Source organism: Schistocerca americana, chromosome 5 (genome assembly GCF_021461395.2).
Source record: "Schistocerca americana isolate TAMUIC-IGC-003095 chromosome 5, iqSchAmer2.1, whole genome shotgun sequence".
Taxonomy (NCBI): Eukaryota; Metazoa; Arthropoda; class Insecta; order Orthoptera; family Acrididae; genus Schistocerca; species Schistocerca americana.
Window position 1 is genome coordinate 559,665,294 of NC_060123.1, and position 13,544 is coordinate 559,678,837.

Below are 13,544 nucleotides of genomic sequence, written 5' to 3' on the forward strand. Positions count from 1 at the left end.
AGACAACGTCATTCCATTCTGCCGTCCACATCCGTCTGTCATCACACCATTGGCGACGGAGACGTCTGTGGTTCTGCGTCAATGGTAGACGAAGCAATGGACGTCTTGTGGACAGACCACTCTGCTGTAAACGGCGTCGAATGGTACGCGCAGACACTGGATGATGCGTTACAGACGCAATGTGCTGTGCTATGGTTCGGGATGTCACTGAGCGATCCGTCACTGCCATGCGCACAATTTGCCTATCAGCACGTGCAGTGGTGCACCGAGGTGAATGCGATCGACCACGTCGGTCCGTCGTACCCTCCTGCATCCAACGGTCACATATCCACATTACAGTTGTTTGGTTTCGTCCAACACGACTAGCGATTTCTCTGTATGATAATCCACAATCTCGGTAAGCCACTATCCTTCCTCTGTCGAACTCGGATACTTGATCAAAAGATGTTCGCTGTTGTCTACGAGGCATAACTGATCGTCTTGTGAAACAACCACAAGGTAAAAACACGTGCCGAACGTACACTCGTCGAAATCGCCAAGCCTTAAATGGCGCTATGAGGTGGCGCCACAGGCGCGCGTGATGTGCGTCTGCGCTGAAATTCTAATCAGTTGCATATCTCATCGCTGCAAACTCATGGAGTAAATTTCACTTGATTCGGATGCTTCCTTCAGGGTGTTGCATTTACGATGGCCAGCAGTGTATTTTACACAAACAGTATTTTCGAATTAGCTTACACCTACAACTAGTTTAATAAATCGAAATGTGATTTGCATCACGTCACAAATACTATAGAACATATAAATAATTTTCAGAAATGAACTTTCCTCTTTATCTAGCTGTAATGATGTAAACAATGACAATAATTACTCGTGTTTGTGCCGTGTGCAAACACGCGAACAGCAAGTCGCTCTAGAAGTATTCGAAACGCTCAGGAGAGGGAAGCTCATGTCAGTGACGGTGTTAGGTTCGTGTTGATCTACAAATACCATCAATGGCGCTCCATTTATTAGCGTCGCTATGGTATGACACGAATTCGGGACGCTCGGCGTTAAAGGGTTAATAGTAATTAATGACCGTGCAAACTTCATATGGATAGATGTGATCAACCTTTCTCGTTTGAACTAGGAAAATTCAGAGAGCGAAAAAACTTCCACCCCACCACACATTTGACTTTAAGCGTTGTAACATACGTCCGTTAGTGTTTGAAGCAAGGGTAACGATAGTTGTTTGGGTGGTTTCTCTGTGACAACCCTGATGTTATGTCAGCTTAAAAGTCAAATGAGGTATGTTTTTAACTGATCTGTTTTACCTTATATCCAGTGACCGAAACCAGTAGATGACATATATGTCAAATAAAATAGCTGACAGTGAAAATGAATTTTCTAAAGTACTAAATGGCTGTTGGTTCTCACCTGATGAAAACCTCAAATAACAGCTGTGACCGTGTGCCAAGCGTCGCTTCCAAATTTCTTTTGTAACATAGACTGATTATACTGCAATTTCATAATTGTAGGAAGCACATGCTTTATATTCAGTAATTCTGATGAACGACATTTGCAGTTATAGTCACCATTTATTAGACAACAGTTTTATCCTAACAATATTTCAGGCCACTCTCATACTCGCCTTTGCCTTTACAATCCCACTTCACTGAGATTAGCGCCATTCTTCAACTACTTCTTCTTTGGCCCTGCAGCCCTTGATAGGCCTTGGCCTCCTCAGCAATCACCCTCCACACAGCTCTCTTCTCTGCTTTTCTCATCCATACTCTCATCTCCGTCGTGATAAGGTCAGCCAACACGTTATCCAGCCATCTAGCTCTTGGTCGGCCTTCTGACGGAGGACAATCTGCCTATCGCTAACGGTTTTGGCGTCCTGTCTTCTGTCATCCTCTCCATATGCCCTAACCAGCTATTCTTTGAGATTTAACATATTTCCCTATATCCTTCTCTTTTATAAGCTCTTGTATTTCAAGGTTGTACCTTACTCTCCAGCTCTCTGTCACTCTCACGGGCCCATAAATTTTTCGCGGGACTTTCCTTTGAAATTCATTTCTTAAAATTACCCCATGAAAAGTTCTGAAGTTTAGATGAGCCTCCTGTAGAACAACTACTCTTTTAATCATTGCAGCGATAGTTGTAAATCTTGAACACTCGAAGCAATCAAATCCGAAAGAAGCTTCCTTAGACCTAATGACTTATCATTACTCTCGTTTTATCCTGAATTAATGTTCTTCATCTCATCGCACTTTCACTTCTTACTAGTGTTCCCAAGTGTCAAGAGTTTCACGGAATGACCCAATTTTCACAGGCGTCATGACTGGTCCCACAAAAGCCATCCGTTGAAGACCCGACTTTTGGAAACCGCTAAAATTCCAAATGCAGTGGGTATTCAGATGAGTAAAACTCGAGAGCATCAAAGTTCTGGACGTGTCACTGGTACTATCCAAGAGAGTCAGAATACCGTGTGCTAGGACGTCCCGATAGCCAATGAACTGAAGGGACAACTCAGCGCATGTCCGGACTGTATGTTCTGTGTTGCGTACGGCTTTGTAAACAACGGCTAGTAGAGGTGGGCTACAGTGTGTTGCGGTAACTATCGCCGAACGAAAGCTGGACAGTAACAGAAATGATTAGACTGAGCAAGTTAACACAGGAAACGGAAGATTTTCTCAACTCGTATTTCTCCAAGCGTACAAAGACTCATTACAAGTAATGACGAAAGAAATTGGACTCAGCCATCTCAATAACGACAAGAATGAGGTTCTCTGAACAAAAGCACGAACTGTGGTGTCTAAGCTGTGGTTAGGTGGCGTCTGCATAACATCATTTAGCGGTGTGGCTCCAAGGCTGCTGCCAGCTATCCTATATATCATGGCAGCAGTGGGCGTTCATGATACAGTGCTGCTGGAGGCGTGGCTCACCCGCCGTGCTCCAATGGATCCTTCAGATCCCGCACGACCGCTGTCGACCTTTCAATTCTGTTGCCAACATTGACGCCCTTGGGATGGTATCGATATGTGATGTCACATTCTGAAACCACTCTGCTGTGCGAGGTCCATTGCTGTGTTATTACCGCCCCGCTGCCGTTTTGTCACATCTTCTTCAGTTCATCCACTCCTAAATCCTATTGGCTGGCCTCGTGACTAACCACGAATTCTCTTAGTACCAAGTTTTTACAGTTAAAGTTCAGCTACTCACGGAGGTGCAGTCTGGGGTGTAATTATCGTATGGCAGCGGAAGTTGGTAGATATGCTACTCAGTTAACGTGCGACCCATTAGTTCCAATTTTGGCCACCAGGTGCAAATCTGACGCTGTGAACGCAAGATAGCCGTATAGAAATGTTCGCAAATGTAATGGGTTAGGAGCAGCATGTGGGGAGAAAGGTCAAACGAGTGAGAATCGCATAATGTTGATTTTATTATGAACCAGCCTGCATGGGAACAGTGGTTTCTACAAAGTTGCGGTCTTCCTAAGCGGGAATCACATGCTGTACAAAGAGGTCTTCGTGTCAGCCTTACCGCACTCGTCGACAATATTCTGCGACCCGTTTTGTTGACCTTCATAGCAGGCAATCATGGGCCTACATTTCAGCAAAATAATTCACGTCCCCACACAGAGAGAATTTTTACTTCATGTTTTCGTGCTTACCAAACCCTACTGTGGCCAGCAAGGTCACCAAATCTCACCCCAACTAAGACCATTTGGAGCATTCTGGGGATGGTCCTTCAGCCAGCTAGGAGTGTTGACGATCTAATGCGCCAATTGGAGAGCATTTAGTACTAGCCCCACAAAAGGACATCCAGCATCTCTGTCAACCAATTCGAAGCCGAATAACTGTTTTATAAGGGTCAGAGGTGGACTGACGTGTTACTGACTTGTTCACTTTGTGAAGCTCTTTCTCTTGAATAAATCATTCAATTTTTCTGAAATTGTAATAATTTGATTCACCATACATGTACTTCACATCTATCAATTTCCGTCCCATTTGGTAAATTCCTTCGTGGCTTTAAAAAATTTTTCTTTTTATGGGTGTAAATCAGATGATGCTGAGGGAATTAGCTTAGCAAATAAGCAGTTCAGACATGAAGAGACTACAAGCTTTTGAAATGTGGTCCTACAGAAGACTGGTAAAGATCAGATTGGTAAATCGAGTAAGTGATGAGGAGGCACTGAATCGAATGGGGAAAAAAGATACTTATGGCACAATTTGACCAAAAGACAGGATCAGTTGATAGGATACCTCCTGCGGCGAGAACCTATCCTCAGTTTCGTAATGGAAGGAACTGTGGGGATCAAAAATCGTAGCAGAAGACCAGGGATACTTGTTCGGAGATTAAGAGGCTTGCACAGAATAGAGTAGCGTGGTGAGCTGCATAAAATGGGTCTTCGGACTGATTACCACAACACCAACAACAGCATCATCTTAGCACACGCATTATTATTCACTGTCAACCCTCTTTCCCCTAAAAACCGTGTTTTTAATTTCGCACGCATGAAACTGATTGCAGACTATGACAGACTGTGGCCGCGAGCTGGTGTCGGTGCTGGAGAAGACAGCAGCCAAGGGCGAGGCGGAAGAGATGCGCGAACTGGTGGCGCGCTACACCACTGACGTCATCGCTTCCGTCGCCTTCGGCATCAACGCCAACTGCCTGCAGAACCCGGACTCCGAGTTCCGCCAGTGGGGCCGCAAGATCTTCGAGCCGTCCTTCGCCAAGACGATCATCATTATCGCTCACTTCCTCGCCCCAGCACTGGGCAAGCTTCTCAAGTAAGAAACTTAATACTCCGACGTAACCACCCTTTGGTGTCCGGTGGGGAGTACATTAAGTATAACTGTCACTTTCCCCCTTCCTCCTTCCAATTGCGGATGGTTCACAGGGAGAACCGTTCCTGGTAAGCTTCCGAGTTAGCTGGCATGTCTGTCTTTTATGTTCACGATCTTTTCTCGAGATATACACAGCTGGAAGCAATACACTCGAAGAAAAAAAAAAGTAGCAAGGCACCACGAAGGACCTATCCAAATGGGTCGGAAATCGATAAATGTGATTTACATGTACAGACATAACAAATAGCTACAATTTCCATAAAAACTGGGTGATTTATTCAAAACAAAGCGCTTCACAAACTGAGTAAGTCAATAACACGTTGGTCCACCTCTGACCCTTATACAACCAGTTATTCGGCTTGGCACTGATTGATAGTGTTGCTGGATGTACTCCTGAGGGATATCGTACCAAATTGTGACCAACTGGTGCGTTAGATCGTCAAAATCTCGAGTTGGTTAAAGGGTCAGGCATCTAATGCTCCAAACATTCTCAACTGGGTAGAGGTCCGGCGACCCTGCTGGCCCTGTAGGGTTTATGAAGATGGTATCTGTTCCTTCGGGCATGTCCGAAAGAACAGATGCCATCGGTGACCCTGCATCTCTCTTAGAATGAAACGATAATTAAATCAATACCCTAAGCTGTCGACAGACGTTGATATACATCAACGGGGACAGATGAAAATGTGCGCCCCGACCGGGACTCGAACCCGGAATCTCCTGCTTACAAGGCAGATGCTCTATCCATCTGACCCACTGAGTGCACAGAGGGTACTGCGACTGTACGGATTTATCCCTTGTATGCTCCCCGTGTGACCCACATTTCCACCTTAGTGTCCACACACTACATTCGTAGTGCCCCTGCCCACTACACTCATTACTCGCGGCAGACAATCTTACAGAGTCCCGTAAGAGTTCGAGCAATGCTTGTGCATCCAGCACAGAAGAAGAAGGTCAATGGCCGGTTAGCCTTAAATATACGAAGATGGTATCTGTTCTTTCGGACATGACCTTCTACTTCTGTGCTGGATGCACACGCATTGCCCGAACTCTTACAGGACTCGGTAAGATTGTCTGCCACGAGTAATGAGTGTAATGGGCAGGGGCACTACGAATGTAGTATGCGGATATTACGTTTGCAATGTGGGTCTCACGGGGAGTGTGCAAGGGATAAATCCGTGCAGTCGCAGTATCCTCTGTGCCCTCAGTGGCTCAGATGGATAGAGCATCTGCCATGTAAGCAGGAGATCCTGGGTTCGAGTCCCGGTCGGGGAACACATTTTCAACTGTCCCAGTTGATGTATATCAACGGCTGTCGACAGCTTGGGGTCTTGGTTTACTTATCATTTCAATGTAGCGTTTGGCAAGCACGAAGGCAAGCAGTAGAAACTCCTGCCGTGTGCGGCCGGGCATTATCTTGCTGAAACTTAAGCCTAGGATGAATCGTAATGAAAGGTAACAAAACAGAGAGTAAAATCTTTTTGATATACCGCCATAATGTACGGGTTCTGCGAATGATAAGCAAAGGGATCATGCTATTAAAGAAATTGAACCGCAGACCATCGCTCCTGGTTGTCCGACTGTATGGTAGGCGACAATCAGCTTGGTACCCCAACACTGTCCAGGGTGTCTGCAGGCACATCTTCGGCCTGGAATCACTTTGAATGGAGTAGAATTGCCTTCAGTGATGAGCCCTGATGACCAACGAAGAGGTGGCTGGAGTCATTGCTGACAACAGTGAGATACCAAAATGACAGTGGCTCGTCATACGGCCTGACAACCAGGAGTGATGGTCTGGGTTGACATTTGCTTTCGTAGCAGGACCCCTTTGGTTGTCATCCGCGGTACCCTTACAGCACAGCGGTAGACTGACGATATTTTACGTCTCGTTTCGATACCCTCCATGGTAAGCCATTCTGGGCTTACATTTCAGCAAGATAAAGCCCGCCCGCACACTGGGAGAATTCCTGCTGTTTGTCTTCGTGCTTGCCAAACCCTACCTTAGCCAGCAAGGTCGCCGGATCTCCTCCCAATTGAGAACGTTTGCAGCAGTATTGGCAGAGCCGTCCAGCCATCTCGTGATTTTGACGATTTAAAGATCCAATTGGACTGAATTTGGCACGATATCCTTCCGGAAGACATCCAACAACTCTGTCAACCAGCGCCAAGCCGAATAACTACTGTATAAGAGCTAAAGGTGGACTATCGTGTTAACGTGTTATTGATTTCTTCAGTTTGTGAAGCTCTTTCTCTTGAACAAATTATCCAAATTTTTGAAATTTTAATCACTTGTTTGTCTGTACATGTACATCATATCCACTGATTGCCGTCCTCTTCGATAAGCCATTTGCGGTGCGTCCTTTTTGTTTTGTCTAAGACTGTATACTGACTGACTCTTCTAGGAACGTACGCTCTCGGAATTTTACGAGTAAACCACTCCGTGGTCTCCTACAATGTCTCCCACTGATGGATGAGCATCTCCGTGACGCTTTCGTTCTTACTACATGAGCCTATAGCGAAACTCGCTACTATCCTTTGGATCTTCTCTATTTCCACTGTCACTCTCATTCCAGACTGACGAACAGTGTTCAACTATAGATTGAAGGGGTTTTTTGTAAGTTACCCCCTTTGTGGATGAACTACACTTTCTGAGAATTTTTCCAATAAATCTCTTCCAGCACCTAAGTCACTTGAGATTTTATGTGGTCGTTCCACTTTAAATCACTCCGAACACTAACTCCCAGGAAGACCTGCATTTCGCTACAATCTTCCTACAGTAGCGACTTCGTTTGCCGAAACTCTTCATCTCAGTCACACAGTTGGTCTGTTATAACGTGCGCTGTTATTTTGTTCATTAGGCGACAGTGCGGAATTGTAACGAATGCCTTCCGGAAGTTATGGAACACGGCTCAGTTTGGGCGCCTGTATCTACTGATTTTTGGGTGTCATGGATGGGCGGCTGCGTTACACACGATAGTTAATGTTGGAATCCTTATTGATTCCTATATAGCAGGTTTTCGGTCCCCAGAAATATCAAAACATAAGAGCGTAAAGCAAGTTCCAGAATTCTACGTCAGACTGTCAAGATTTATGTGTGTCTATTCGACTACCCTTCTAGCAAGGAAAGGTCCTCAGCGGTGCGATCGACTTTCGGAAACTATCTATACGATGATGTAGGTTAATATCCCAGGTATCACACACTACAGCCATTCACTGTGGCGGGTCCTCGCTTGCGACTAATTGAGGAAAAAAATCCGGAATTTTGTGCGACACTCAATAGTGTTAAAGAAATGGCAGTATGCAGTGTGGTTGCGTGGTGTAATGGATAGGATAACAGCTACAAATGCAGGAGGTTGTGGACTCGAATCTCAGCAGGTGGAGTAAGCTTCTTTATATTTTTAAATCTTTTCGAAGTGACTTTGATCATCATTTTTATTCAATTAATTGATTTAAATGTAATTTTTAATTCCATTCCTTTGTCAGCTAATCTGAACCATAATTTCAAATTCTTCATTTGCTCTCATTTTTCTTTCTATCGGTCTTTCTCCAATTGAAATCTCTGTTCATGTGTTTTTTCGATTTAACTTCTTTTGTTTTATCACCCGGTTTTTTCGTCCACAATATTGCGTTCATTATATCTATTTCTCCTTTTGCTTGAATTTCGTTTTACTTATAAACCCGACTTTGATTTCAATTTTCTTCTGCGTTATTTTGTCCGTAGTGCAGCAGGTATTTACGCCATATTTCAAATGTTTGTGATACAATTACTGTGCAAATAAACTGCACATCTGGTAACAAAAATACATTTTTCACACCATTGCACAAGGATAAATAGATATTTCGTCTTTTGTTTTTTAACTGGTAGATCATAATTTTCAAAAAATGGATGTTATGAGACAAATATAATTAAATTCATATTCACGAAAATTCCGATTGGAAAAATAATGATATAAAGAAAAAATGATAGAAATGAAGTTCATATGGTGATTAAAATTATGTAGCGAAGGAATAGTTACAAAAAATAAGTGTTAAACCAATTAAATGTACAAAAATAATGATTGAAGTAATTTCGATAAAGATTTAAAGATAAAAAAAAAATCTGTGCACCTGACGAGATTCGAACCCACAACCTCCTCCACCTGTAGCTGTTATCCTATCAAGCAACCAGGCTATACGACACAACTGTTGTAATGTTATTGTCGCACAAAAGGCCGAATTTTTTTCGTCAATTACTGGGAAAGGAGATCCCAAGAGGGTGAATAGCTGCAATGCGTGATACCTGGGACCTTAACCTACATCACCGTCTGGATAGTTTCAAGAAGTCGATCGCCAGGCTGGGGACCTCTCCATGTAAGGCTTTTTGCAATCATTGGAACCAGCGGTACACGACTGCTAGCAGAGGATCGTGTTTTTTTCACAAACTCTGTGTTGCATAGTACTGCTGTCCCATCAGGTCCCGTGTCCTCTCCTCTGTTGAGATGCGGTAGTTGGTTTTCTGTCCAGTGATCACTTGTTTACACATCTGTCACTTTGAAGTTCGTGACACGGTTTTGGGAACAAGCGTTCAGGACTTCTCTGTGCCGTTCTCCATTGCGCCGCCATTACGGCCACAGAGTGTCTGGACAGGTGGAATCGATACGTTTATTAGGATTCCGTATCTTAACCGATAGAAACGGGACCCTTGTAAAGTCATTTAGTTCTCCATCTGGCTCTCTGTTTGTTCGTCCGACTGTAGAAATCCCCTTTTCTCGGGAAAGGATAGACGCATCAAGTTGAAATTTATGTTTCTTACTTAGGCCTACATTCCTTTGACGGTGTTAAAAATTGATGGTGGTACTCGATCTTAATGAGACCGTTAGCCCTGAGTGCCATCAGATATTAACTAATACCACCCCTCCTCTCCCACCTCGCTTCTCCATTATCAGCATTTGCCTCTAACTAAACTTTACAGTGAAAAAGAATCTTTGAACACTTTCGTTTTTAAAATGACGAAAGGTAAATGATACTCAGCGTTTGTGGGTGTTTCTTTAAAGAAACAACTAAGTCAATTGGAACTGATTATTCCTAAAAACCTGTTTTTATAGAATGATGAAACATTTGTCACTGCATTTCAGGTTCTACCTACAACTCTTGTGTTTCGTAACAGCCAGGATGTCATAACTACTCTACTGTCCATTAAAATTGCTACACAAGAAGAAATGCAGATGATAAACGGGTATTCATTGGACATATACATTATACTAGAACTGACATGTGATTACATTTTCACGCAATTTGGGTGCACAGATACTGAGAAATCAGTACCCAGAACAACAACCTCTGGCCGTAATAATGGCCTTGATACGCCTGGGCATTGAGTCAAACACAGCTTGGATGGCGTGTACAGGTACAGCTGCCATGCAGCTTCAACACGATACCACAATTCATCAAGAGCACTGACTGGCGTATTGCGACGAGCCAGTTGCTCCGACACCATTGATCAGACGTTTTCAGTTGGTGAGAGATCTGGAGAATGTGTTGGCCAGGGCAGCAGTCGACATTTTCTGTATCCATAAAGGCACATACAGGACCTGCAACATGCGGTCGTGCATTATCCTGCTGAAATGTAGGGTATCGCAGGGATCTAATGAAGGGTGGAGCCACGGGTGGTAACACATCTGAAATGTAACGTCCACTGTTCAAAGTGCCGTCAATGCGAACAAGAGGTGACCGAGACGTGTAACCAATGGCATCCCATACCATCACGCCGGGTGATACGTCAGTATGGTGATGACGAATACATGCCTCCAATGTGCGTTCATCGCGATGTCGCCAAACACAGATGCGACCATCATGATGCTGTAAACAGAACCTGGATTCATCCGAAAAAGTGATGTTTTGCCATTCGTGCTCCCAGGTTCGTCGTTGAGTGCACCATCGCAGGCGCTCCTGTCTGTGATGCAGCGTCAAGGGTGACCGCAGCCATGGTCTCCGAGCTGGTAGTCCATGCTGCTGCAAACGTCGTCGAACTGTTCGTGCAGATGTTTGTTGTCTCGCAAAGGTTCAAATGGCTCTGAGCACTATGAGACTTAACTTCTGAGGTCATCAGTCCCCTAACTAACCTAAGGACATCACACACATCCATACCTAAGGCAGGATTCGAACCTGCGATCGTAGCGGTCTCGCGGTTCCAGACTGTAGCGCCAAGAACCGCTCGGCCACCCCGGCCGGCTGTTGCAAAGGTCCCCATCTGTTGCCTCAGGGATCGAGACGTGACTGGACGATCCGTTACATTCATGCGGATAAGATGCCTGTCATCTCGACTGCTAGTGATAAGAGGCCGTTGGGATCCAGCACGGCGTTCCGTGTTACCCTCCTGAACCCACCGATTCCATATTCTGCTAACAGTCATTAGATCTCGACCAACGCGAGCGGCAATGTCGCGGTACGATAAACCGCAATCGCGATAGGCTACAATCGGACCTTTATCAAAGTCGGAAACGTGATGGTACGCATTTCCCCTCCTTACACTAGGTTTCAGAACGACGTTTCACCAGGCAACGCCGGTCAACTGCTGTTTGTGTATGAGAAATCGGTTGGAAACGTTCCTCATGTCAGCACGTTGTAGGTGTCGCCACAGGCTCCAACCTTGTGTGAATGCTCTGAAAAGCTAATCATTTGCATATCACAGCATCTTCTTCCTGTCGGTTAAATTTCGCGTCTGTAGCACGTCATCTTCTTGGTGTAGCAATTTTAATGGCCAGTAGTGTATTTACAGAATGATCCGATCACAAATTGCGCAGACTTACCCTTGCTAAAGAGGCATATACCCACATGTATCACAGTAGTTTATGGAAGTTATTTTGCATTCACTGAATGAATTATGATTGCTGGTGTTGTCCGGAACAGGTTTAGCCGCTCTAACGAGCCTCCCGTGACGGATCATTTCCGGAAAATGGTAAGCGACACTGTCAAGTATCGCGAGACAAACAACGTGACGAGGAACGACTTCATGCACCTGCTGATCCAGCTGAAGAACGTCGGTTCCGTGGAGGATGACAAAGCAGCCAGCGCCGGAGCGGACGCAGATGCTGCCCGATGGAGTGAGTATTCTACGAGACAGCCAAGTAAAGGGAGATAAACAAGGTGTGAAGGAATTAAATGAAGCGGAAAATATTGTTCCTCAGACTCATATTACATTTTACTGTATTGGTATCTTTAACTCTGTATGATTGCTCCAAACTAAAAATGGGTCTCCACGACTAATGGGCAACTGTGTAGTTATACATCTGTATAAGTTTTTTTCCTTCCACAACTGAACTCTTCATGGAAAAAAGTGTAATCTTATTAACAAGAAATTGTTCAGACTCAGAAGTCAGCACACTGGTGTACAAAACTTCAAGTCCAAAGTACCTTTTGCGTGTTGTGTATCATAGCTCGGTGAAACTTGGACCGTACACAGGAACAACTGCTGTAATATACAGGGTGTAAATTTTAAGTTGACAAATCAGAATAACTCGAAAAATAAGCTTCACACGAAAAAAATGTGTAGAATCCAAAGTTTATTATTTTCGAGGGGGACGTCTGCTGGTGCTAAAATTAGCCCGCCCCTATTTTTTATTGTAGAATCATATTCTACATAAAAATAACTACGTACATTTTGTCTTAAACATTTGTTTTGATCCTTGGTAGTTGGGGCTGTAATTCAAGAAAATCCATGTTCTCATTTTTTGCGTGGAAAATGGTTACAGATAAATAAAAAATACTTATTTACTTCGTAAATTTTGATTCACTAAAACTAGTGTGGGTGGGTTGAGAGTGAGGACCACGAAACAAACAAAACTTATCCGAATCTGAGGAAAAAATTAATATGCGGGTCAACATTCGTAAATCTCTAATTACTCTCTCTCAAACCCCACCCTATGGGGAGAGAGGGAGAGTTTTAGTTATAGCGAATCAAAATTTACGAAGTAAATAAGTATTTTTTATTTACCCGTAACCATTTTCCACGCAAAAATGAGAACATGGATTTTCTTGAATTACAGCGCCAACTACCAAGAATCAAAATAAATGTTTAAGACAAAATGTACGTAGTTTTTTATGTAGAATCTGATTCTGCAATAAGAAATGGGGGTTCCGATTTGAAATTTTTAAGTTGCGTCCCGCCCCGACCACAGTGGGCTGGGGTGGCGGTCTAATTTTAGCACCAGCAGATGTCCCCCTCGAAAATGATCAACTTTGGATCCTGCACATTTTATCATGTGAAGCTTATTTTTCGAGTTATTCTGTTTTGCCAACTTGAAATTTACACCTTGTAGTACAGACGGTACAAAAAGAAAACAAACACCATCAGAATAGGCCTTGATGGTCCAACGGTGCCGACCGACCGCCGTGTCATCCTCTCAGCCCTTATGCGTCACCTGATGCGGATACAGAGGGGCATATGGTCAGCACACCACTCTCCCACCCGTTGTCAGCTTTCGTGACAGGTGCCGCTTCTTCTCAACAAGTAGCTCCTCAATTGTCCTCAGAAGGGTGAGTTCACCACACTTGCCAACAGCACTCGGCAGATCCGGATGGTGACCCATCTGAGTGCTAGCCAAGCCCGACGCTGCTGAACTTTGGTTATCTGATGGGAACCGGTGTTACCACTGCGGCAAGATCATTGGCTGGTACGGAAGGTAACTGAAAGAAATAGACGAATTAAACGAACAGTAATGACACTTTTATTCAAAG

At 44.2% G+C, this 13,544-nt stretch overlaps 1 protein-coding gene across 1 annotated transcript in view; it reads left to right on the forward strand.

The window, feature by feature from the left end:
• Positions 1-13,544, forward strand: part of LOC124616044 (cytochrome P450 6k1-like) — a 60,545-nt gene that overhangs the window by 30,375 nt on the left and 16,626 nt on the right. Inside the window, exons 4-5 of the mRNA XM_047144271.1 lie at positions 4,513-4,775; positions 11,718-11,911. Of these exons, the coding sequence (XP_047000227.1) occupies positions 4,513-4,775; positions 11,718-11,911 (457 nt within the window). The remainder of the gene's footprint in view (positions 1-4,512; positions 4,776-11,717; positions 11,912-13,544) is intronic.